The 27578-nt window shown below is 45.3% G+C and overlaps 1 protein-coding gene across 3 annotated transcripts in view; it reads right to left on the reverse strand.

The window, feature by feature from the left end:
* PRKCB (protein kinase C beta) overlaps positions 1 to 27578 on the reverse strand; it is a 329538-nt gene that overhangs the window by 189561 nt on the left and 112399 nt on the right. For all 3 annotated transcript variants that reach the window (XM_043560272.1, XM_043560271.1, XM_043560273.1), the window contains one exon: positions 6959 to 7041. In XM_043560272.1, coding sequence (XP_043416207.1) covers positions 6959 to 7041 — 83 coding nt within the window. The remainder of the gene's footprint in view (positions 1 to 6958; positions 7042 to 27578) is intronic.

Consider the following 27578-nt stretch of genomic DNA (forward strand, 5'->3'; position numbering starts at 1 on the left):
AATCTACTGGTCCCTCTGGCTGAGCTCAACCAGGAGGGTAGAAAGGCAACCCCCAGTGATGCATTCCTTACAGGTCAGTCTCTCAGGGAGAAAGCAGAGTGGATCCAGAGGGCAAATAAGAGAGCTGGCACAGATGAGGGCCACTGCGGCAGAATGCAAAATGGCCACGACTCGTCCATTCCTGTATGCATCCTGGCAGTATAACTTTGTAGCTCCTCCTCTTCAGAGGTGAGGTCTATTTCTCACCCCTGATTCTGGTCTTAGCCATAACCGGTGTGCCACAAAGGAAGGCTTAAAAAACACCTATGCTTTGGGGATTCCCTCTCTTGCCGTGCTTGAAACCCTAGGCCAGTGTGTAAATGTGCCTAGGCTAGCCTACTGGAGGAAAAGAGACCACATGGAAGAGAAACAAAGCACCCATGCCAACAGGCTGCCAACTGGCGGTCATGTTAGTGAGGCTATCCTAGGTGATCCAGCACCAGCCAAGTAACTGTCTGACAATGACACTCGACAGAGCCCAGCAAAGAACAGCTGAATAGACTCAGATCAGAAGATCATCCAAGTAGCCCAGAGAATCATGAAAGATAATAAGGGATTGTTGCTTCAAGCTACTAAATTTTGGAGTGGTTTGTTACACAGCAAAGCTAACTGATACAGGTGATAAGGAGAATTCACCTTGCAAGTATCAGGGTCTCAGTTTAAAGTATCTGAGGCCCTTGTCCCTGGAGCTTATTCCATTCCCTATGTCCTTCCCACGAGCCAATCTGTTTTCCTATTGCTAATTTCAGTAGGGTTTCTCTACTTTCAATTAAAAAAAATTGTGAAGCTTTACTTTTTCTCTGTAACCTGATATAGTTTAAAATGTACAGAAATCCTTCGTTCCTCTCAAGAGCATTTACCCACGAAGCCTATTATTCTGGGAGAAGAAAAGTTTCTTGGGCAATGTTCTCATTTCTTTTTTGGTTACTTGCCTATTCTGGTTTCCAATTTCTTCTTGAGACAAAATTGGCAAGTTAGAATTTCCTAGAAAATCGTCCATTTCAACCAGATTTTCAAACACATTTTTATACATATTCATACATTATATATATAATATATATACACATTCTTTTTAATATATACATTCTTTTTAAATCTTCTATTTTCCTTTTATTAAATCTTTAACATTTAGCTCATGATTTATCATGTTTAATATATTTCTTCATAAAGACCGGATTCAAAAACACAAAAGCAGGGGTACCTGGCTGGCTCAGTTGGTAGAGCACGTAACTCTTGATCTCAGGGTCATGAGTTCAAGCCCCACACTGGGTGTAGAGATTACTAAAGAAAATAAATAAACTTTTTTAAAAAATAAAATAAAAACACAAAAGGATATATGCAATATTAGTGTGCATCGTCCTTAACTGCCCTGATCCAGTGATGTAATCAGGAAGATATAGGACATAGCAACGGCTTTTATTCAGCATCTTGACTCTAAAGAATAAGAAATCATTGCTAAAACCATAAAATGTTGAAGAAAGTGTCTTTAGACAAACCTACAGAATCCTTTCGTAACTTCTGTACTGCCTGGCAGAGAGCCCCTGCTCAACAAAATTAGTTATTATCATTGGCTATTATTCCTTGACAGGTCAGAAGGTAACTGGCATCCCTTCTTGAGTAGGAGAGACTCACCCAGGTATTAATAATAATTCAGAAACCATTTGTTCAGTGCCTTTTTTGTGCCAGACACTATTCTGGATGTGGCTCAAGTCTCACTGAATATTCACCAAAAAGGAACGATGATTTAGGTATTATTTTCCCCATTTTAAAGATATGAACTAAGGACTACAGAACTTAAATTATTTTCCCAAGATCACTGGCACAGTAAGTAAATGGCAGCATTGAAATTCGACACCAAGGTTTTCTGGCTCCAAAGTCCAGGCTTTTCTCAGCATCGCACTCCAGACTTTGAGGTTTTATGTCAAGTAATGGAAATGGAGACAGCAATTACCTCATAAGGGCATGCTCTGGGTGGAGCACGGTACAGAATTATCAGTGCATTCATGATTAGGGGGTAGACAGAGCAATCGAAATGCCCTTAGCTACTTGTACCCAAGGGCTCACCGTGTGGCGGGCAGTGTGCTAAGCACTTTCATGCAATGGCTTTTTAGTCCATTTGTTATTAATGCTACTGTGTTTGTTGTTAACCCCTTTTCATTTTAAGGATTTTAAAAAAATCATTACAACAAACCCATGTGGTTGGTACTAATATCCTAGTTTACGGATAAGGAAACTAAGACACAGAAAAGGAAAATGAGACACCCAAGTTCCCCAAATGACTTGCAGAGTCAGGACCTAGACTCTAATAGGTCTGCCTATAGAGTCCACAGTCCTAACCACCATTGTCTCCAGACATGATCAATAAATTACCTAGCTTCCCATTTGTAGCTGGAGATGGTTAAATCCTATAGAAACCTGGGGCAGAGAAAAAATGAGATGCATTCCCGTATGAGGTTGTCTATGACTCTCTGAACCACACTGAGATCTGTGGATCTTTTACGAAGTCCAGTGTGATGGTTTCCAGGAATTCTGTTCTGTGGTGGCCTCTTGGGTCAATGGGATCTGAGTAGACTGACCAGAGATCCTTCCCCCACCACCCCCATGAAGAGTGGAGTCTATTCCTTTCCCACTTGAATCTGGGCTTGGCCGTGAAACTACTTTGTTTAGCAGGACATTATCAAACATGATGCGCAGGCTGAAAAAGCACCTATGTGTTGGGGCATGCTCTCTTGCTCTTCTTGGAACCCTGAAACCACCATGTGAACAAGCCGGAGCTAGTTACCTGGGGGATGAGAGGTTATGTGGAGGAGAACCAAGGAACCCAGGCTGACAACCTGCTCACTGCCAGTCATGTGAGTGGGGCCATCCTAGATCATCAGATATCCAGAGACACTGGCAAGAACCCTTTACATTTTGTGCCCAGGACAAGTACCTCACTTGACTCACCATAGTTCCAGCCCCAAGAGACAAGTCCTCTTTTCTTGTTCTAAGAAGATCTCCTGGGAGGCTGTGTATGTGGTTAGTATTCTAAGTGCTGGGTAACTATAATGTCATATGTAATGCTTATGGACCTCTCTACAAAATCCAAGAGACCACAGGATCGAGGGCTTCCAATGAGGAGGGACCAAGACCATGCCTGCAGATGACCAGAGGTAACACCCAGAAACTGCCATATTTTCAGGTCCCCCACTGGCGGATGCCTATTATATTGTCTCTTCCCATTTGCGCTGAATGGTTGGATCGGCAACTAAAGTCACTGGGACAGAGCCTGTTTGTCAAGTTTCCTCAGGTTAGCCTAGTCGGCCATAATGTGGAGCTATCTGTAGAAGAATGCCAACTACACAAAGTTCTACTAATATGCAGAATACTTCCTGGCTCAGACTGGGGTTAGAGTAGCAAAGGGGTAGAAGAATGAAGGAGCCTAGCACATCCCTTTGCATAGATGGAGACTGTGCTTGTCTGCTCCATGAGCTTGCTGCACACCAGGTCCTCCAAGGTCACACAGGAGGAGGGCATCCCTCCCTAACTGCATGGCTCTTACAGGCAGCCAAAAGAGAGCCTGGCCAGGTTGGCGAGCAGGTGTGACCAGATCTTTAATCATGTCTCCAGCCACAGATGGGAAAAGGTCAATGAACTGAGTCAAGCCAGTTCAGGAGTCTGGACCGATTTATCATCCTTAGTGCCAACTGACCTTCTTGGAACTATGTCCAGAGATAGAATCATTCCAAGTAGGCTGCCAAATCCTATGCATGCTAGCTGCAGGGAGTACTGTCTGCCATCCCCACACCCAAAGCAATGAATGGCTGCACTGCTCCATTCATACGCACAGGGGTCTCCTACCACTTAGGGAGCTTGCATGCCCCTAGGAAGGACTGCCAAATGGCAGGCAGGGGGACTGTGAGTCCTTCAGAATCACTTGGTGGCCATCTGTCCTTGCTGCCCGCCCAGCATATATTCACTGTTATTCATTACCACCCGCCATCATCATCTTCACACATATAGCGCTTGCTATGTATCAGACACTTCTACAGATAAATATACACACTGGATACTCATAACAAGAGTATCATTTTATCCACCTTTCAGCTGAGGAATCTCAGGCACAAAGAGATGTAAGTACTTTACGTTGCCCAAGGTCACCATTTCTGAGCCTAGGAATGCTGGCTCCATCCACAGTCTAGATTTTAACCAGTACACAATCCCTCTTCTCCAGTTCTCCTCTGAGGGACCACACCTCCCCAGCACTCAGATCACCAAGTGGCCAATGGAGCCTCCACACCAGCAGTAGGCACATGACCAGACCTGGCCAGTCAGCATCCTTCCGGCTACAGGTAACCCATGGCACAATGAGACTTCAGCCTTTGTCATTTGAACTGCAGCATCGATAAGACATAAGACCATAGGTATCTCAGTCCTCACGCTCCCTTAGGAGAAAAGCCTTTCTAAAACAGGTACCAAGACAGGAAGCTTAGCCAAGAAAGGGAGAAAGGTCCTGAGGACCTCCTTCTGGTGGTGTCTGAAGCCAGTCTCTCTACCCTTGAGCTTTTCAGCTTCGGGGACCAAAAGTTTCCCTTTCCACATAAACCAGTCTGAGCTGAGTTTCTGTCTTAGGCAACAGGAAAAAAAGTCGATAGATAGAGCCAAGATACAGGAAACATCATCCTCTTGGCTGCTGCGTGAGACTGAAGCCTTGGGCTGCATGAACATTCAGAGCTGCCTAATGGAGCTAGGATGAACCCCCAAACTTCCCTGCTTATTATCCTGGGGAACGAGAGAAGGAATTGCATTAAAAGGGCCAGGAAGCGTGATGTAAGAGAACGTGACGAACGGGCCCATCTTCCTCTCTGCAGAGAAGTCTTGGTTGTTTCACGGTGAACTTTTGGAGTTCTTAAACCCAAGGACCACAGTTTCCGAGCAAAGGAACTGTCACCACAAGCTCTAGAGTGTTCATGTTGCTGTGGCGACAGTTACGCCCCTGATTTGCAGCAAAACGGCAGATGACCACTTACAGAAGGCCAACCCTGGTCGACAAATGCAATGACAGAAGGTAGTCACCACTCACGACTGGCCAGCCATCAGCTGTCAGGTCTAAGTGGGTAAGGACCGACCCAGTAACGAAGACAATGCCACTGGGGGAAATCCCAGGAAGGTGAACCAAAGCAGGAACGAAGTAAGAGAGGCAGGGGTAGTAGCCACACACAGGGGATGCAGTTCATTACTGGGCCAAAGGAAGAGTGTGCGTGCTGCACAGTCCCACCAAGGCGTGTTCAGCTGCATGGAAAAGAACGCCCCCTAACAATGAGACTTTACTAAGAGGAGTTCCTCATCTCACATACGCACTCCGGGCAGAAGAGAACTCAGAGTTGGCTCTGCAGCTCACCGGTGTCATCAATGACCCAGGTTCCTTCCACTCTTCTCCCCGACTCGGGATGAGTGCATCTCCCTCATTAACCCAAAGGTGCTGCCACAACTCCGTACATTATATGCTCCCACAAAAGTCCCCAACAGGAAAAAGGAAGGGATGTCTGCTCTTATCAGAAAGTCCTTCCTAGAAGGCCTCCCCCAAGGGTCCCACTGAGCAGAACAGGATCACCTGGGCACTCACTAACTACAAGGGAGCTTGAGAGGCAAGTATCAGGCATTTTCAGCTTTTGGCATGATAGCTGACATCTGCCAGAAAGAACACAGGGAGGGCTATGAACAGCTGTTGAGTAGGCTTTCGACGGTGTACCCCAAGCTTTGGGCCCCAAAGCCCCAAGGCTTTATTTGTTAATGTTTATTTATTTTGATAGAGAGAGAGACAGAGACAGAGACAGAGACAGAGCGTGGGTGGGGAGGGGCAGAGAGAGAGGGAGACACAGAATCCGTAGCAGGCTCCAGGCTCCGAGCTGCCAGCACAGAGCCCGATGCAGGGTTCGAACCCACAAACTGTGTGACCATGACGTGAGCTAAAGTCGGCCACTCAACCAACTGAGCCACAAAGGCTCCCCCCACAAAGGCTTTTGTCATATCCTTATAGGGCTCATACAGTCATTCACTATTAAGTTTCCTTAAATCAACTTATCTTTTGTTTAACCTAAATACCTTTATTTAGGTAGGAAATTTTACATCCCTACCGTAAATTCAAAAACCACTACCAGACACATTTTTCTAATCTATATTAAAATAAGTTCATAATGATTAAAATAAAAGTTATTTGCCTGTTTTACCCAGCAGGACCCCCTGCCCCACCAATAATAGCCAGACTTTGGGACACACATAGCAGGGTAAACTCCTTTCCTCCTAATTCTTGGGCCCTGGTATCAGGAATCCCCTCACAAACTTCTATAAAGTGCATCGTAAGGTACCGTCCTGACAACATTTTTACAGTAGTGGGAACAATCTAGCATCTGACCACCAGTCTCCATGCCCTGCCCCCCCCAAAGATGAAGACATTTAGCAAAACCATAAGAGGGGAACTAGCTGGCTTCCTAGGAAGTCACACCCCACTCCCAAAATGCTTTGTTTTATCCTTTCTGCTAAAATGAAAAATGTCTCAGAGGCTGAAGGGACCACCTCATGCCTTGGAATAAGAACAGTCCAACTTTTTGGGGGGCACCTGGGTGGCTCAGTCAGTTAAGTGTCCAACTTCAGCTCAGGTCACGATCTCACGGTTTGTGAGTTTGAGCCCCGTGTCGGCTCTGTGCTGACAGCTCAGAGCCTGGAGTCTGCTTCAGATTCTGTGTCTTCCTCTCTCTCTGCCCCTCCCATGCTCATGCTCTGTCTCTCTCTGTCTCAAAAATAAATAAACGTTAAAAAAAAAAAGTCCAACTTTTTTTTTTTTTGGTGGGGGGCGTCTAAGCATACTCCTATTTACCCAAAAGGAGGCACCGACTATGGGCTGAGAGAGGTGACAGGTGACCAACGCCCCATTACTTACATCAGAGGCTGGACCTTTGTCAGCGCCTGGGCAGGAGAAAGTGACAAATTCATGGCACCGCTTGTGCACGACGAAACAGCAGACTGCAAAAGACAAAATAAGGGTAGGAGGAAGGGAGGAAGGGAAGTGGAGAGGGGGGAGAGAGGGAAAAGGGGGAAGAGATCATTAAACCTGACTTCTCAAAAAGCAAAGGCTTTTACACCAAAATAAACAATGACATCAGCTTCCACACCTTACCCTTTTTTTGAAGCCAAACCCTTGGGTACCCTCCTGCCGCATCTTGCAGAAGTGTTAAACTAGGGGTTCAAGAGATCACAACCGCTCAAAATGACACCCCTCCCCCTCCCCAAAGATCACTTAAGCTGTCTGGTCTTGCGCTGGTTTTGAAACAGAATGTGATCTCTTAGATTGGGCACCACAAGATGCCGTCAGCTCATGTTTAGATCCAGAATGCATAAGAAATACATATCTTTAAACACGAGAATCACACTCAGAGACTGACATGCGTAAGAGGAAGGGCCGTGCAGAAAAACAAAGTAAGCAGAAATGGCAGACCCGTGACCCCGCTCACCCAGAAGCAATGCCAACTGTAAGTGCAAGAGTGGAAGAAAAAGCCACAATGTTCACATTGTTACTACAGTAGTTTGTAACCAAATACATGCATACCTATATTTGAACTTGTATGAGTTAAATGCATCTATGATATGGCTCCACTATCTGGGAATTACACACTCGGGGGAAGGGGCAGTCAGAGGCTGTATACAAAATAAAACTGATTTGGGCGGCACCTGGGTGGCTCAGTTGGTTGAGCGTCCAACTCTTGATTTCAGCTCAGGTCACCATTGCAGGGTCATGGGATTGATCGTGAAGCCTGCTTAAGATTCTTTCTCTCCCTCTCCCCTCTCCCCCACTCACACACTCTCTCTCTCTAAAATAAAAAAAATTTTTTAACTGATTTTTGTTGGTGTGTTTCAAATCTACCTTTACAAACTCCAAACTGTGGCTTCCTGGAGGACGCATGCCACACTGCAGGAACCAGCTCAGAATCTTTCCCAGGAATATTCTCAGCGAATGAAACAGGCCAGGAAAGCTCAAGACTATCCCTAGTGATACAGTGAACCTGGGCAACAATTGCCAGTGGCTGTTAACATCACAAAAAGACTCGGCCTGCCTATTGGTGAAAGTTACCATGAGGTACTCACCACCTACCCAAGTACTCTGGCCAAAATAATCAAGCCTGAATCAGTTCAAGCATTTGGATCCAACTACCGATTTACAGAAAATACAAGTGACAGAGACACATATTAAATGACATCACAGGGAGGCAATGAGGAAAGAAATTTTTTTAATTTTTATTTATTTTTGAGAGAAAGAGAGCACACGGGGGAGGGGCAGAGGGAGAGGGAGACACAGAATCAGAAGCAGGCACCAGGCTCTCAGCCGTCAGCACACAGCCCCATGTGGGGCTCGAACTCACAAACTGCAAGATCCTGACCTGAGAGGAAGTTGGACACTTAACGGACTGAGCCACCCAGGCGCCCCACAGGAAAAATTGTTTTAATATACAACATTGTAGAAAAACTACAAGACAACCAAATGGTTTCTTCAACAAAGTAGTTGCAAAGAGGACAGGAGAGACTTTTAGAAAAGTTAAGCTCTTCTGCAGGATACTGTAGGGGTGGGGACACTTATGGAATGTACAACACAAAGTGGGAAACCTAATATACACTGTGCTTTTAGTTACTAACAGTGTACCCACAGCAGCTCATCAATTGTAACAAATGTACCACACTGCTGACAGATTTTTTTTAAGTGCTTTACATATATTACTTTGTTTGATACTCGTAACGATACCTTAAGGCCTTTTGTTATTTTAATTGAGATATAATTGACATGTAACATTATTATTAATTTCAGTGTACAAAATAACGATTCAATGTTTGTATATACTACAAAGTAATCACCCAAATGCCTAGTTAACATCCATCACCCCACATTGTTACCAATTTTTTCTTGTGATGAGATCTTTTAAGATCTTCTCTCCCAGTAACTTTCAAATATACAATATAGTGCTATTAACTGTAATCACCACACAGTACATGACATGCCCAGAACTTAGTTCTTTTGACCACCTCCATCCCCTGCCTCTGGCACCAACCAAATTGTTCTCTGTGTCTATGAACTTGGTTTTTGTTTTTGTTTTTAAGATTCCACATCTAAGTGAGATTATACTGTATTTACCTTTCTCTGTCTGACTGATCTCATTTGCAAGATGTTGATAATAGAGAAACTGAGGGGGGATAGGGTTGAGGAAGCATATGGGAACTCTCTGTACTTTCTTAATTTTTTTATTTTTTATTTTAGAGAGAGAGCATGCAAGCAGGGGAGAGGGACAGAGGGAGAAAGAGAGACAATCTTAAGCAGGCTCCACTCAGCACGGAGCCCAGCACAGGGCTCAGTCTCATGACCCTGGGATCGCGATCTGAGCGGAAATCAAGAGTTGGACGTTCAACCAACTGAGCCACCCGAGCGCCCCAGAACTCTCTGTACTTTCTTACCAAGTTTTCTGTATATTTAAAACTGTTGCACCTGCTTCGGATTCTGTGTCTCCCTCTGTCTCTGCCCCTCCTTGCTCGCACTTTGTCTCTCAAAAATAAATAAGCATTAGAAAAAAAAAATTAAAACTGTTCCAAAAGAAAAAAAAAACTGTAAGAAGTAAAGAGTAGGGCGGAGAAGCAACTTATATATTCAAAGAGATTTAAGAAATCTATCAACTAAATGCAATATGTAGACGCTGTTTAGATCCCAGTTTAAATAAGTTACTAGTCTGGACAATAATGAAATAATCAGGAAAATGGATACATTCACTTTGTGATGATAAGAGGGAATTACTGCTATGGACAGGGGATTAAAAAACTTTTGATGTGGTTATTTTTTTGTTAAAGAATCCTCATCTTTGAGGCTACATCCTGAAATCTCTATGGATAAAATGATTTAATTAAAATAATTAAGCATGACAGGAAGGAGATAGAGAGGGAAGGGTTATAGATGGGGAAAAAAATTAGTCATGACTAATCATTATTTGAACCTGAATGATGGACACATGAGGATTCATTATACTAAGCAGTCTACTTTAATTTTTTTTTTAATGTTTTATTTATTTTTGAGACAGAGAGAGACAGAGCATGAACAAGGGAGGGGCAGAGAGAGACACACACAGAATCCGAAGCAGGCTCCAGGCTCTGAGTCAAAGAAACAAAACCAAGAGTCAAAGAAAAACACAGGTCAGGGAATGAAAAATATTATTGCCAGAATTGGAAACTCAGGGGTTGGGGTGATAGCTGAATGGACACGGCTAAAGAAGAATTTAGCACACTGGAAGTCTAAATTGAGGGACTGCCCCAGAATTCAACAAAAGGTGTGGGAAGGCATAGAAGAAATGATACAAACATGGAGGATAGATCCAAACATTTTAATATCCATCTAAATGGATGTTCAAGAGAGAACAGAGAGAATGGTAAAAGTGCAATCAAAGAAAATAGAAAAAGAAAATTCCCTAAAGATTAAGAAGAATTTGCGTCATTAATTTGAAAGAAACAATCAAGCAAGCATCAGTATGTATAAAGGAAGAAAAGACTGAGAGTGACAGCATCTGGGATCATTCCAACATGTCCAGCAGGGGCAGGAAGAGAGAAGGGGGAAGACTACCAAAAAAGGAACCAAAATAATTTTGACATCCGATTTCTCATCTGCAATTCTGAATTCGTGAATATGATAGAGCAGTATCTTCAAAGGCTTAGGAAAATTCATTTCAACTGAAAACCTCATACGAAGCCAAAATGGCATTCAAATGAAGGTTCAAAATAAAGACATTTCCAAATACAGGGACCTAGAAAATTTACTTCCCACAAAAGGAGTACTAGAGTATATACACCCCACAAAACAATAACCCCACCAAAAAATGAATGAAAAGAGGCATAAGAAACAGTAGTGAAAGAAAGAACAAAAACAAAGAGGGAGGGCCGCCTGGTCCACTCAGTTGGTAAAGCACACCACTCTTGACCTCAGGGTTGTTAAGTTCAAGCCGCACATTGGGTGTAGAGATTAGTTTTTTTTTAATCTTTAAAACACACACACACAAAGGGAGTGAGGAGGAGGAAGACTCTAAGTCATAAGAAATGGGGGTGGGAGAAGGGCTGTAACACTGAGATGTGCAAAGAGTCTTGTCTTATTCCTCAAGAGGTTATGGATACTGAGAAGGCACATATAAGACACTGTAAGCTTGAATATATGTGCTAACAATTAGGAACAAGAATAGAAATATTACATATAATTTTCAGACTACTGAAAGAAAAAACTGGACAAAGAAAACTCAATCCAACTACACTTGAAAGGGCCCTCCCACACGCCCAAATTTCATATAAATATTATATTCTTTTCTTTTTTTACTCCTGTATAGAATGACTTACACTTCAAATTCTTTAATCCATCTGTAATTTCTTGGCACCCGATGTGCATGGGAATCTACTTTGCCTTTTTTTTTTTTTTTTTTGTCCAAATAGGTGATCAGTTGTCCCAATGTGTTTCATTGAATAATCCATCCCTTCCTATACACTGGGGTCTGTCTCTGGACCTTCTGTTCTCTTCCACTGGTGTGTCTTAGAGCACAGCAGGGTGAGTTTTAATTATAGTAGCTTTATAATATGTTACATCTCGGCAGGGCAAGTCGTCTCTCATTATCCTTACATCCAACATTTTCTTGGCAATCACTGCGTGTTTATTCTTCCAAGTGAACTTTAGAATCAGTTTACCAAGCTTTTAAAAATACCAATGGAATTCTTATTGGAATTGTATTTAGTTAACCACCTCCCACAAAGAAATATTCACTGGAACTTTGTTTGAAATTGTCTCAAATTTAGAAAAGTGTCAAGAGAGCTGACACTTCTACAAACAATGAGTCTTTCTATCAGGAATAGGGTGTCCCCTTGTTAAAATCTGACTTTGTGTCATTTAATGAAGTCTTCAATTTTCTCCACAGGTCCTACACATTTCTCATTTAGTATGAGTTGAGGGAACCTTTTTTTACGCAATTGTGATTTGGACATTTTTTTCCATTTTATTTTCCAACTGGTGATGGTTTACAAATAGAGAAACAATATATTTATTTTGTAAGCATTTTTTAAACTCTTAATAGTTTTTTTCTGGGTTTCACTTGCTTTCTTTGAGGTTTCTAGAAAAAGAAACATATTAGACCCATTAATAATATTTTTTTCCTCTCTGATAGATACACCTCTTTTCTTTCCTTATCTTTCCCCCTCCTTCTCATATTTCCACGTTTGTAACTTTCAGAATAACGTGGAAAAAAGGGGATGAAAACAGACAGCCCTGCCCATTCTGAACTTTTAGCAGCTTTACCTCTCCCTTACTCTCTTCTCAAACTAATTCTTAGAATTTATACTTCCCTTGGGAACTGTCCATAGTGTTCTCCTCAGTGTATGTCCACTGTGTCTGCTCATCTGGGATGATAATATGCACCTTCTCATTCTTTCTTCACATTGTATTTTTAGGTAGTTTCTCTTTTTATTTTTTCCAGAGATTTGTCCCATTCATTGTCTATTTGATTTTTCTACCATTAGAGATGCAAATCATGGATATGTTTCTCAATTCAACTGCTTTTTTTTTTCTACGTTATTCATTGCTACTTTTATTTTTATTGCCCTGCTTATTTTAATTGTACTACTTATCCATATTTGTTATTGCATTACTTCCTAGTTAGGAGGATGAATTCTGGAGTCAGGTGGTGAGGTGTGGATCCTGGGCACATTATCTTATCTCCCTAGGCCTCAGTTTCTTCTCTGGAAAATGACGGTGATAATAACAGCAACTATATTACAAGGGTGTTGTCAGAATTAAGTCAGTTAATACATGCTCAGAACTGTGCGAAGGATATCAGGAGTATTCATCAAATGTCTGCTGCTATTATTTATAGTTCTTTCTCAAGCTTCTTGAATGAACAGCTCAGTTAATTTATTCCCATTCTTCTTCATTAAAAATTCAAGATTTTTGGGTGCCTGGGAGGCTCAGTTGGTTGAGCATCCAACTTCGGATCAGGTCATTATCTCTCAGTTTGTGGGGTGGAGCCCCACATCAGGCTCTGTGCTGACAGCTCAGAGCCTGGATCCTGTTTCAGATTCCACGTCCCCTCCCCCTCTCTCTTCTCCTCCCCTGCTAGTGCTCGCTCTCTCTCTCTCTCTCTCTCTCTCTCTCAGAAATAACAAATAGATAAACTTAAAAAAAAATTAGGGGCACCTGAGTGACTCAGTCAATTAAGCGTCTGACTTCAGCTCAGGTCATGACCTCACGGTCTGAGAGTTCAAGCCCCACATCAGGCCCTGTGTTGACAGCTCAGAGCCTGAAGCCTGCTTCAGATTCTGTGTCTCCCTCTCTCTCTGCCCCTCCCCTGTTCATGCTCTGTCTCTCTGTCTCTATCTCAATAAACAAACACTAAATTTTTTTTTAATTAAAGATTTTAAAGCTAAAACTTCCCTTTCAAGTACAGCTTTGGTGGCATTGTATGTTTTATACTGAGTTGCCATTTTTAAGTTACTAAGTGGTCTCTTTCGGTTCTAATTTCAACCCAGAACTGTTTAGAGAAGTTCTTCCCCACCACCGCCATTTACAAGTAGTCACTGTGGTCTAGAATCTTTCTTCAAAACATCTAAAATCTCAGTTAAAATCTTATTCATCCTTAGTCTCTTTAAGGGGGCAGGGTGCAGGATTCATCTCTACTTTCCTAGTGTCTGCTCCAATTCCTGGCACATAAGCGATACTTAGTAAACCAGTGTTTTGTGAATCAACGAAAAAAAAGAACGAATTACCATCAGCCACAGAAGAAAAAGAAAGCCCAATCAACCAACCTCTTGGTAACACGGAGCTCTGGCAGGCCTTCCACAGTCCACCACTATGAACAGGAATAGAAGTACAGTGGCCATTGTCAAGGTCTCTTTAAGGGAGCCTTCCAACTGACCACAGAAATAATCCATTGCCACCAAGCTAGAATCAATGTGCCAAGTGACTTGACTACACTCCAGCCTACTCCATGGAGAAGCTGGGAACATACTGGAACATCGATGAGCTTCTGGTACAGGCACCTCCTTTACACAATGCGTTTCTGGAAGTTGTGTAAATCAAATTCCCCATTAGCTAAAACACTATAAAGAAAAGTAGTAAGGCTGGCTATTTAAAGAAACAAACTAAATCCTTTTGTGATACAAATAAACACCCCCTCATTTCTGTTTGGCAAATTCAGGGTAAAATCAGTTTTTCTTTAAAAAGAGACAACATTTACTGAGCTGTGAAACACACACCAGGTCCTACTTTCAAACAGGTACTTGGTAAGAGCCAAGAATTCCTAGATCCTTCATGGTTTATTCAACAGCTCCTTGCTCTGCAGAAGTTAAAAGCCTGCAGCCCACAGCCCTCAGCCCTCAGAATCCAGCCTGTAGCCATGCTTCACTAGGACTATACAATGGAGTCTCAAACTCAAATGCCTGGGGGCCAGGTGAGCAACGAAACTGTCCAAGGGTCAGGTGGAAGAATGCATGCATGACCTAAAAGGGAAAATTAGGACTCAGCTCTAGTAGGGAATGAGATGAAAGGTCCCAGCTCTATCCACCTCCACCCCTCCCTTTTTACATGTAAGATCGTGAAGGTCACAGGCCAGCTCTGCAGGTAGAATAATGCCTTCCTCCAACTCTCACCAAAAACGTCCATGTCCTAATCTGTGGAACTTGTGAATGTTACCTTTGGTGGAAAAACAGACGTTGCAGATGTGATTAAATTAAGGATCTTGAGATGGCAAGTTATCTTGGACTATACTGGTGGGACCAATGTAATCACAAGGGTCCTTACCAGCTGGGGGCAGGAGGGTCAGAGTCAGAGGAGGAGATGTGACAGCAGAAGCGGAGTTTGGAGTGATGTCACTGCTGGGAAGGAACACGAGCCAAGGAATGTGGGTGGCCTCCAGCAGATAGAAAAGGCATGGAACAGATTGCCCCTGGAGCGTCCAGAAGGAACTCAGCCCTGCTGACACCTGGATTTTAGCCCCATAAGACCCATTTCAGACTCCTAACCTCCAGAACTGTAAGATTATGAATCTGTGTTGTAATAAGCCAGTATGTTTGCAGTAACTTGCTACAGCAACGATAGGAAAACAATATCCCAGCTACTGGTTGATCCCAGAAGCAGAAGACCTTAGTCAAAAGCCCAGGGTACTTCTCTGGAGCATCTGTCCCAAGAACACACTGGGATCCTGACTTCATTTCACACTGCACCCCACCCCTAAATTCCCAATTCTAACCACTATAATGTATTTATTCATTGCATCCAAAGGGGTCTGAATCAAGTTATCAACATTTCATTTTTTCCTTTCGGAGTTGATTCTCTCCTTCTACCTCATTCTCACTGGGATCTCTAGTGGCAAATTGACATCCCTGGAAGTAATCTTTGTCCCCGAATCCTGCAACATCTGCCCGAGACAGAAATTCCAGGGCTAATCGCAGCTGTCTGTGGAGGGAGAAGAGAAGGGCCCTCAGCTGTTTCCTCAGCCCTCACCTGTCTCAGCTTCCAAACAGCTGGCTTGCAAGAGAGAAAATCCTGTCTTCTGCCAAGAGTTACTCGGGGCTCTGCTGGACCTTGGTTTGAACCTTCATTTACCACCTATACGCTGAAGCCATTACTCCAACCACTATACCTCTCTGGGCCTCAGTTTCTTGTCTCCAAAATGGGAACAATAAGAGTATCTACTCCCAGCATGCTGTTTTGAAGCTTAAATGAGACAACACACACAAAGTGTTGGATGGACAGGGACACTGGAGTTGGAACCACCAGTCCTCGTATCTTGCTTTGCAATGACTGGGGAGGACCCCTTTTTCCTCCCGGGTCAAAGCCAAATCACAGGCATGAAACTCTGCCTAGTGTCCAAGATGAGGCAGGGCTCCCCCGTATGTTTTCCCAAACCATCTCCACAATCAAAGGCACGGTTTGCACCCAACGCCTGGCCCCCTGGCATTCAGAAGACTGACCCACACGGTCACACTACTTGAGTCCACAGAGGGATTTCACATCCGTGATTTCACCCGAGCCTCATCACAGCCCTGTGAGGAAGACGTTTTGACCTGCATTGTGTTGACAGAGGTGCTAATGCTTAGAGAGAAACGATGTGTCCAAGGGCGTCCAGCTAGTCAGTGGCACTTCTTGTACGAGCAACCAGGTTTGTCTTCCTCTAGAGCCCACACTCAACTAACACGGTGTCACTGCTTTTGTGTTTGTCATCTATCTCACTGTTCCAGAAGAAATCCTCCCCCGCTTTCCTCACCCCCGCCATCCAGTCAGTTGCTAAATCTTACTGAATCTTCCTTCGCAACATCTTTTATACCATATCCTCTTGTACATTCCCCACTGATTCCACCCTAACTGCCCCCAGCAACTCAGACGCGCAATCTTGCCACGAAGCCTGGTCTCCCCAGAAATGGACGAGTCCACCTTGATACCGTATCCCTACGAGCCAAGGTTTTCCAGAACTGCAAAGGAGCTGCGGCCACCAATGTCACACGACAGCCATGATTTCTAAATGAGATGTCATGTACAAATGTGCAGCAGGAGGGCACAAAGCAAAAGCTCTCAAGGAAGGTTTATTTTACTTCCTTCCAGGTTACAGGGGTTCATGGGACAAGCTCTGTAGCCAAGCTGCCTGGATCCTACAGCAGGTGCCACTATTTATTAGCTCTGTGACCTTGAATAAGTCCATTGACCTTGCCGTGTCTCGGGTTCCCAGTCTATAAAACAGAAACAATAAGAGTACTTTTCTGACAGAGTTGTTATTAGGCTTATGAATTAACCTTGGCACAGTGTATGGACACAGTAAGTGCCAAACAGATACTAAGTATCATCGATAAGATTCCTACCTACTCCCCTCCACCCCATGCAGCCTACACACTCTTTAAAAATTCATGCTCTGGAAACTCACTCTTTATATCCTTTCCCTGCTGTGACACACTCACTAGCTGCCTACTGCCTAAAGCTGCAGTGACCAATGGCAGCCACTAGCCACATGGGGCCATGCTTATTTAAATTCATTTTAGGTAAAATTTAAGATTGAGGTCCTCAGGGGCACCTGGGTGGCTCAGTCGGTTAAGCATCCGACTCTTGATTTCAGCTCAGGTCAGGATCTCACGGTTCATGAGATCAAGCCCCACATCAGACTCTGTGCTGACAGTGCGGAGCCTGCTTGGGATTCTCTCTCTCTCTCTCTCTCTCTCTCTCTCACTCGCTCGCTCTCTCTGCCCCTCCCCCCACTTGCACTCTCTCGCACACATTCTCTCTCAAAATAAATAAAGTTTTAAAAACTTATTTAAAAACTAGGTAAATAAGGGGTGCCTGGGTGGCCCAGTTGGTTGGGCGACTGACTTCGGCTCAGGTCATGATCTCACAGTTTGTGAGTTCGAGCCCCACGTCGGGCTCTGTGCTGACAGCTCAGAGCCCGGAGCCTGCTTGGGATTCTGTGTCTCCCCCTCTCTCTACCCCTCCCCTGCTCACACTCTGTGCCTCTCTGTCTCTCAATAATAAATAAATGTTAAAAAAAATTTTTTTAACTAGGTAAATACAATAAATAAAATTGAGTTTCACATTCACACTAACCACACTATTGCAAGTGCTTAATCTTAAGTGGCTAGAAACTACCATATTGGACACTCAACTATTGTAAGTGCTTAATCATCACAGAAACTCATCATAGAAAGTCTTATTGGACAGCACTGGCCTAAGAACAAAGTTCGAATTCTGTAGCTTGGCATCCATTGACAGTATAACCACAGTATAACTTTAGTCTTGCCTCCTCTGACTCCTGTGCCTCACACTCCTGCCCAGGCTAGATGACTCTCCCTTTCCATAACGCGTTTTCCTCACCCCCTACTGTGCAAATTTGTTCCACAAACATATCCATGCCAGCAGACCATCATATGCAATCCACAAAGGAAACTCAAGGCAGAGGAGCTCCCGCCGGCATATTGAAAGCCAGATTGGAATAGAAATGACACATGCCACATGATAACTCAACTCAGGAGCCCCACGGGACAATGGGTGGCTCATCCTACTTACTTTAAAACAGGGGTTACAAACTCAAATGCCTACTGAGACTAGCCCTTGTGACTAAGTGAAGCAAGCCAGTGCAATCCAGCAGAGGAAGGTGGCTGAACTGAAGTGGAGAACGCATACCCATCCCAGAGACACTCCATCCAACAGCAGCCCTGGGGTCACCAGCCCAGCACAGCCAGATAGGATTTTTTTTAAAGCTCTGCACGACCCACCCAAAGACATCGAGTCTCTCCAGTTTACGAGCTCCGCTTTTGTGGGTCATCCTGACTCACGTTGGTTACATATTATCTCTGAGCTAAAATATCCTCAACCACACAATAGGAATAAGACCACCTACTTCATACAGGATTATGAGAATGAGACCAGATTAATGTGCCTGGAGTGTGCCTGCCTCCCGTCTAATTCTTAGTAAAAATATGAATGAATGCATTAACAACGAATGGATGAATGAATGAATGAATGAATGGGCTCTTTGGTCATTCTCACATTCAGACATCGCTCACCATGGCTGAGTCAAGAGGCAAGCAGCTGCGGCCAGGAGCAGTGGGGCAGTTCGTACGGATCCATAGGCGGCTGGCCCCAACAGTCAAGCCGCATGAGCTCAGAGGGCCGCCTCCCAGTCCTGTGTGCAGTCAGATTTCCTTTTGCAACAGTATGCCAGCTTATGGTTTCAAATTCAAACACTGCAGATGAGCATACGGTCGAGAATCACTACTTTACTCCATTATCAGAGGGAACTAGTCTCTCCAGTTTCTTGTGCGTCCTTCTAGAAATATTCTCTGCGTGAGCACATGAGTCTACACCCATAAATGGAGTGAGACATTCTGGATCTCCTTTTTGGTCTTTTTAATCTATGGCCCTTTGGTTTTCCCCATATGATACAATTCTACACCACGGTTCTCAGCCCTGGCTGTACACTGAGTGGCCTGGGGTTCTGGAAACCGATCAGTGCTCAGGTCCCACCTCCAGAGAGTCTAATTAATTGGGGAGTAGTAAGGGGTGTGGGGGGAGAGGCTGAGGACAGGCACACTTAAAAAGCTCCCCAGAAGATTCACATGTTGAAAAGCATCGCTAACCTGCAGAATCCACTCATGTTTTTTCCCAAACGAAGACATCTGGGGGCCCATTCCATCTCAATACGCAGAGAACGACCCCATTCTAGTTCCACAACTGCATCTTACTCCATCACATGGGCGGGCGACCATTTACTACCCAATCTCATGAGGACTTCCCAAAGCTCCGAGGAGGATTAAGGAAGAAGCAAACTTCATTTGTTTATCAACAGCCAAGCAGTGGGGCGGGAACCACACAAAAGCAAAAGCAATAACCTTGCAGTGGTCAGCAACTGCAGGAAAGGAATGTTTTCGTTTATAATGTGACCAAATTTATTTAACTAAGCAAGAAAAAGCAGCAGAGCCAACAAGAGGTAAATAATAGGCCTCAGAAGTAAACAAAGCCGTGAGAAGAAAACCACCCCCCACCACCACCTTCTGCCATACCAACCCTAGGGAGACAGGCCCCCAGGCGGGACAGCTGCTGGGAACATCCTGCTTGTTTGGATAACACTTGGAGACTGTTCTTGACCCCTCGGCCTCCCTCTTTTGATCAGACTCCGAAAGTGGGGCCAGCAGGACATAATGCCACGGCCTGAGTGAAAATATCAACATCCCCTCATTCACCAGGCATATCTAGCCCTAGACGCACTCAGATCAGAAGACTCGGTCCCAGAACCAAGCGTGGTGGGCATCTCTTGTCTGGCCTAACCAGCATCCATCCTTTGTGTTTCCCCTTTGGCAACCGGTCCCTCTCTGACCCCCTAGTTCCTGTGAGCTGGCTAAGGTGGCCCTCCCCCTCTGGCTCCCCCGGGGGTGTGGAGGTAGGACCCAGGCCACAGTGTGGATTCAGGGGTGGGCATGTGACTCAAGCTACCCAATGAGAATCAGTTTCAGCACTTGTGCTGGCATCATTAGGAAAGAGGCCATCCTTTCCAGTGGTGCTGCTAAGCTGGTAGGGAATCAGTCTGCATGTGCCACCTTGATTACCACAAAGAAAAACACTGTTCTGACGGTGAAGCCAACAAAGAGAAAAGCAGAGCTAAGAGAGATCTGATGAGCCCGTAGGAGCGCCTGGATCCAACCAGGCCTGAACCCCCACCCCTCGACTTTCCGAGACAAGTTAAAAATCCCTCTTTGCCTAAACCAACTTGAATTGGGTTTTTGTTTCTTGAGACCAAAGGACTTTGGACTAATAAACTGAAAGGTGAGAAGTGGAAGAATGGCCAGTGAGGTCTATTTTCTCCTGTGCTTCATGTATTCCTATAAATAAACCTCTTTTCTATTTTAATTAGGAGTCTGGTGTTAAGAACACTCAATTGGATCGGTCTGTGTGGGTGAATCAAGGAAAGGTAGGATACAGTGCCTCACTCTTCCCTTAATTCCTGTAAATACTGCAGCCCTCAATGAAGAAAAATACACCTAGGAGTTTGCTCTGTAAGAGAAAGCACCAGAAGATATAACAACTGACAAGTCTTTATCCACAGACACCTGTTACTTAAGCTTCTTTTCAGTACGTGTGCCCCTAGGGTGGGCACATGCGACTCACTCTCACAGATGCAACTGTGATTTATACCATCTGCCTACTCCCAGCTCCTATCCTTGCTCCTGAAGGAGGGACCACAGATCCACAACACCGAGGCCTTTCTGGACACGACAATGAGTCACATCCACCAAACTGTGCTTCTGGAGCTGAGTGGCTTGAAGCCCAGAGAAATAAATCACATCAATCTCAGTCACTCTAAAAAGCAAACAGAGAAAGCTTAATTCTCTGGCTTACAAACTCAGCAAAGAGGGCGGCCTGCTGTGTGAATATCTGCAAAAATCACCAAATCAAAGACAGAGCTATGGACATTCAGCAGGGGATATCTGTTGGTTTTGCCGGTCCGGTCCAGCGTCCACTGCCCCTTCTTCTGGTGACTGGCATGTTGATTCTCCTTTGGGAGGCCGGCCCATCTCCACTGTGCACAGTCGATCAAGGCTGCAGCTCTCCCTCTGCCAAGGGGTTGGCAATGTGCCCCAGGATCAATCCCACTCTTTCTCCTGGGAATTTGATTCTCGAATCGATAGTGTCACCCTGCAAAGGCTGCCTATCAGTTCCTGCCACCTAGATCCAAGAGCTACTCTGAACCCCATACTTTCTAAGGCCCGGTACTGCATGAATGTGGTACCCCATATGCTCTCAACGGATTCTGTAAAGAGAACTAGAGTCCGTTTGTGTTGCTTACAAAGCACCAAACAACCCTAGCCACTTCAAAGGCATCTGATCTCACCCCCATCCTGATGCAAGCATCCTTCCTACAACATCCCCAAGAGATGGTCACCAAGCTTTCACTGCACACTTACAGAGCAAGAAGCTCTCCACTACCTATAGACAACTCTACTATCAGAAAGTTCTACAGATGGCACAGGTATAGGCCCCTCTAACTCCCTGCCCCTGCCCTGTGGACAACTCTATCATGAAGTTCTAAAGACTGCACAGATGTAGCCCCCCCAATAATTCCCTGACCCCACCCTCTGCAGCCCCTTCCTCCTTTCCCTGACTCCTCCTCCTCCTCCTGTTCTTTCAGGAGGCCAATGACCAGGACCCCCCCCCCCCCCCCGCCACACACACACACCTGTTTCCCCGGTATGTCCCTTCACCAGACTAAACATTTTCATTTCCTCTCAATACATTTGGATATACAGGACAAAACCTTCTCACTATCATCACCAGTGCTCTGAGGCCCAATAAAGTCATAGCAAAAACGTCCTCACGATGGAGGCTTTCCACTTGCTTTCTTTATTATTCGAATAAGACAGTTAAGGGTGGAACACTTACACACAGAAAAACAGGAAAAAAAAAAAAAAACATGGAAGGAAACATGAAATGTTGACGGTGGCGATCTCTGGTTGTAAGGATTTTGGGGGTTTGTTCTTCCTTTTATAATCCTGTATTTCCCTAAGTATTCTAAAATAATAAAGCAAATATGAATTTTGATGAACTTCATGAAGTATCACTTAATACAAGAAAATAGACCCTTTTGGGCACCTGGGTGGCTCAGTCAGTTGAGCAACTGACTCTTGATTTCGGCTCCGGTCATGATCCCAGGGTCACGGGATCAAGCCCCACAGTGGGCTCTGTGCTGAGGGTGGAGCCTGCTTGGGATTCTCTCTCTCTCTCTCTCTCTCTCTCTCTCTCTCTCTCTCTCTCTCTCTCCCCCCTCTGCCCCTCTCCCCCACTCTCACTCTCTCTCTCTAAAATAAAAATACAAAAAGAAAGAAAAAAGATAGACCATTCTAGATGCACAGTTTGATGAGTTGTGACAGATGAGTCAAACCTACGTAACTACCACCACAATCAGGACACAGAATGTTTGCACCACGGCAGAAGCCCTCCCGTGCCCTTTTGCAGTTAGCGCCCTCGCCCTGCCTCCTGCCCCCAGCACCCACTCAGCAGCTTTCTCTTACTACAGATTAATGGGATCATACAGTATGGACTATTTTGTGTCTGCCCTCACTCACTCAGAGTAACGTTTTGATTATTAACAATTAATATAGCACAGTTATCAGTGTCAGTAGCCAGTTCATTCTTCCTGCTGAGTAGTATTTCGTTACACAGTCCTTCCAACGTTTCCTTATCCGTTCATCTGTTAACTGATGCTTGGGGATTCCCACCCCCCCCCCCCAGTTTCTAGCTATCACGAATAAAACTGCTACAAACATTCATTTATACATCTTTGTGTGGACACATAATTTATCTTGGTAAATACCCAGGCAGGGGGCTACTGTGTCTTATGGGAACTCTGTGTTTAACTTTGTGAGAAACTGCCGCTTCTTTCCAAAACTGTTGTATGGCTTTATTTTTTAGAATGGAAACAATACAATGCATTGTTGTTGTTTTTCTATAGATTTATTGGTCTGTCGGGGGTCTCAGTAGGAAATGGAATTCACCCTGGATGTTCAATTAAAGACACGAACAACTGTGGGATACTGTCACACCACATGTCATGAAACGGTATCGACAACAACCAAGTAAGAGCTGGAATCAAGGAACAGGGGCCGCTGGTCAGGAGCAGTCACTGCAGAAGGAGGCCAGAGACAGAGGGGAGGCATGCGGGGTTGGAGGGGGCGTAAAGTACCTCGAGATCTCCCCCTCCTGCCCTCTAGTCTCTGCTCGCCACCTCCCACTGGCCTAACCGAGGCAAAAGTCAGCCAGCAAAAGAGCCCGGGAGATGCAGGGCACAGAAGTCCACCCCAGGACACAGGGCAGGGCAGAAAAGGGCAGAGGGTGGTGGTCCTAGAAAAAGCATCAAAGAAGCACTAGACACTGTCCATCCCCTGAGGAGGAGAGAAAAAGAACAAAGATTAGATTTGCAGTCCTCTGAGATGTCAACACTCACAAACCAATGTGAGTCTTGGAAGATGGAACGATTCTATCACTATGACCACCACAGCTACAGCAATAACTACTACTGTTTATCCCTATTACTGCTAGTAACAATAGCAATAACTTTATTGAGTGCTTACTATATACTCCAAGCACATGCTGTGTTTATAGCACTATCTCAGGTAAACCTCAAAAGAACCAGAGAAAGCAAGTCTATGATTATCCCTCATTTTGCATTTGAGAAAAACTGAGACTCACAGAGGTGTAAAAAACCTGCTCTCAGGGCTCCAGAGGTTGGTGATGCCCCAAGCACTACTCCATATTGCCTCCCAAAGGCTCCATCGCTTACCCACGCTGTGCTGTGGACGAGCCACTCTGTGCCTCGTCAACTCCTCTGTGAAAAGGTCTGTCTGTCCTCCCCTCGGACCACTGGGAGAATTTAACACAACAGAGCAGTTCGGCAAACACTTTTTTGAGACCCAGGAGTCCTGTACCACCGCGGTCTCTAACCTTGCAAGGGTTGCCACAATCCTTTCAAAGGAGGAAACGGTGCCTCAGAAAGATTCCCTGCATCCTAAAGATGAAAGAGCCAGTAAGAGGCAGAGGAGGGATTTGACCTCAGGTCTTCCTGTCTCCAAAGTCATACTTCGCCCTTGGGGAAAGGAGAGGAAGGGTAAATAATGTGCAAACGGGGTGGGTTTGGTGCCTTTACCTTGTAGATCCACATTTTCACACGCATGTGTTTTCGTGCCGGTCTGTGGCTTACCGTCAGCAGCAAAGCTTCAAAGCTCCCAGACATCCCGCAATGATGTGCTTCCTTCCATCACCAGGCATTCGTATCTGCAGAACCCCACGCCCCAGAGCCCAGGACTAGGAACAGCCACCCTCTCCATTCCCACCATCCTTCTAGAACATATAAACGTGAAGGGCTGAGAGGTGCCTCTACCCTTTGGTGCCTCCTTAGAGACGACACTAACCTTTGACACCTCTACTGATTTCCCAAGAAATCCAACAAGGTCTAAATACAAACACACAAGCTGCCTGCAGTCTCAAAACTCAGCATTCTTGTCACGTCTTAATACCCTGTCATTTGAGCTACACTCACCCTCCATGCACTTTGAAATCTCTTTTGCTTTATACTCTGCCAAAAGGTTCCAATTTTTCTGTACTGGCATTGATATGATGCAGAAAGGAACATGTGAGCCATGAGGGCTTCAAAAATAGCCTGGAACTTTTCAAGGAAGGGGACCGTAGTGGGATGACAGGCAAGCTATTCTGCATAACAAAGCACCGTGTCCCCAGAGTCAGGCACAAGCCCACCCTTCCCCACGTACACACACACACACCTATCAATCACTCCCTGAAATATCATATCTGTGGGAGGACGAGAAGATAATGGTATGATCAATGGGGCTCCAGAAAGGAAGGGTGGGGTGGACTCCATCCAGTGGGGAATTTTCTACTGACAACAGGTCAGTTATGCTTGGAGTTAACCAACTCATCATGGTAATAAGTGATGATGATGATGATGATGATGATGATGATGGGGGGGGGGAGGAGGAGAAAGATGGCAACAACAATAACTAACAATATTGACAAAATGCCTACTATGTGCCAGGCACTGTTCTAAGCTCTTTACATAGATAAACTCATTTAATCCCCACAAGTCAATGATGTAGGAACTACTAATAGTCCCATTTTACAGATGAGGAAAGCGAGGCATGAGAAGCTAAGTAACCTGTCAGTAAGTGACAGTCGGACTAGATCGCAGGCTCTCAGACTCCAGAGTCTTTGTTCTTACCCACTATACCTCCAGCTCATACTCCCCCAAAAGAAGCACTCATTCCAGGCCACCACTGCAGGGAAAGGAGGGGGAAGAACCCTCTTCTCTGGACCCTTATTCCCTAGGAACAGCTTGAGACCCACACCGAGCCTCAGCTTTATTGAGCACTTACTATCTACTAGGCATGTCCCTGAGGGAGTACTTTCACCCTCCCAATGACCATTTGAGGCAGGCTGCCATATTAATTCCTCCACTTTCTTTTTTTTTAAAAATGTTTATTTATTTTTGAGAGAGAGACAGACAGAGACAGAGAGTGAGTGGGGAAGGGGCAGAGAGAGAGGGAGACACGGAATCTGAAACAGGCTCCAGGCTCTGAGCTGTCAGCACAGAGCCCAACGCGGGGCTCCAACTCACAAACCACGAGATGGTGACCTGAGCTGAAGTCGGACACTTAACCGATGGAGCCACCCAGGTGCCCCGCTTCCACTTTCAAGATAAGGAAACTGAGGATCAGTGTGCTGGTTTCCCCTCATCTTCCCTCCGCATCCATTCTTCCCCTGACTGCTGTGTTCTGAGCCCTGGGAGGCTGACCCCTGCAGAATTAACCCAATTCCCCTTGCCTCTGGGTTTCCAACTGGGCTCAGCCAATGGGTGAGACCGACAGGTGACTGGAGAGGAGAGAGGCTGGGGTATTTCTTCCCTTTCCTCCTTGCCTTGATTCTGCCATGTGGGAAGCAGTCGCATCCCTCCAGAACCACCATACCTACTGGGGGTCCCTTCATCCTCAGCTCTAATAGACCCCAGACTATTTCCTCCACTTGCATCTTCCTCCTGAGAGATGTTAAATAATCCCATCAAGTTTTCTTCATTCGAGCCACCCAAGTGATCTGTTTGCTGCTAGGATCCTGCAGGTATAATCACAGAGACAGAGCAACTTGCCCAGAGTTACACCACCAGTAAAAGGCAGATCAGACAGATGGGTTTGAGCCCGGAGCCCACTGTCTCCAGCACTCTGCCGTGCAGCTTTCCTCAGAATAGGGGGGACTAGTCCTAAGTCCTCTGAAGGCAGGGCCAGTAGCATAAATGCGTCAAGCATGTAGATAAAGTGCAATAGGGAGTGGTGGAGACTGAGGCAAACCAGAGGGCACATGCCCCACTTACAGGTAACCACACGTAAAAGCAAACACTGTGCAAACAAAAAGTAGCTCCATGACGATTTCTCACATTTTCCCGGGAACCTCACCACTCACTCTCCAGAAACCTCCTGCTGCTAGAAATTGTTCCTGACTGCACCCTAAAGTTCTTTGCACCTCAGTCCTATTCCCAGTCCTTCCCACACAGGCTTTTAGATCTATTCTCCACTTTTAAAAAAGAGTCAGGCAACAAAGATAATTAATTCCTTGGCTTCAAAGGCTTCTTCCCCGACCCAACGCATTTTCTCTGCATCAATTCCTTGGCTTCAGGGCTTCTTCCCCGACCCAGCGCATTTTCTCCGCATCTGGGCCACCATCCTATGCCCCCCGCAGGCGATAACCAGGAAGCTGCTTCTGTCTCCCTTGTTGTCGGCTCTTTGGGGGCTGGGAACCCAGCTACACCTGCTGTCCAAAGGAAGGATGCGAGAAGAAGTGTTAGGACCCGTTGCCCACAGTCTGCAGCATAGCAGCATCATCTGCGCTGCGGGCAGAAAAGGCCACAAGAATCTCCGCACGTGAGAGAGGAAGGAGGCACTCTGCGCCACTGACCTTGAATGAAGTCGGACAGCTGCCGGTTTGCAGAGCAGAGGCACCTCTCACCCCAGAGCTATTTGCAGCCATGTCTCACAGCAGGGGCTGCAAACTGGTGGCCCTCAGGCTCCTGGGCTTCCTCTGCGCTGTGCTTCATAAAACGATATGAAACCACTGCCAGTACGTATAAGGTAGGAGAGCTTACAATTTTTAAAAATCCAAGTTGCTGGCTTTCGTTTCCCCAAATTAGAAGTTATAGCACCAATGGGTCCGTATTCTCCCACGGTGACAAGGCCGATGGACCCGAGTTCAGTAAAATGCGAAGTCCAAGGGGGCAGGGGATTTGTCTGGTTCATTTGCTGCTGTGCTGTATCCTCATGCCCAGAACCATGTCTGGCACACGCAAGATACTCAACGAACATGTTGTGAGCGAATGAGTAATTGACTCATGAGTAAACGGCAAACTTTATTCTCCACTTTACCAGCAATCCCTACTGGGTTTAAGTCACTTGTTAATTGCCTTTCCAAGCCTCTGCAG

This window comes from Prionailurus bengalensis, chromosome E3 (genome assembly GCF_016509475.1).
Source record: "Prionailurus bengalensis isolate Pbe53 chromosome E3, Fcat_Pben_1.1_paternal_pri, whole genome shotgun sequence".
In the NCBI taxonomy this organism is placed as follows: Eukaryota; Metazoa; Chordata; class Mammalia; order Carnivora; family Felidae; genus Prionailurus; species Prionailurus bengalensis.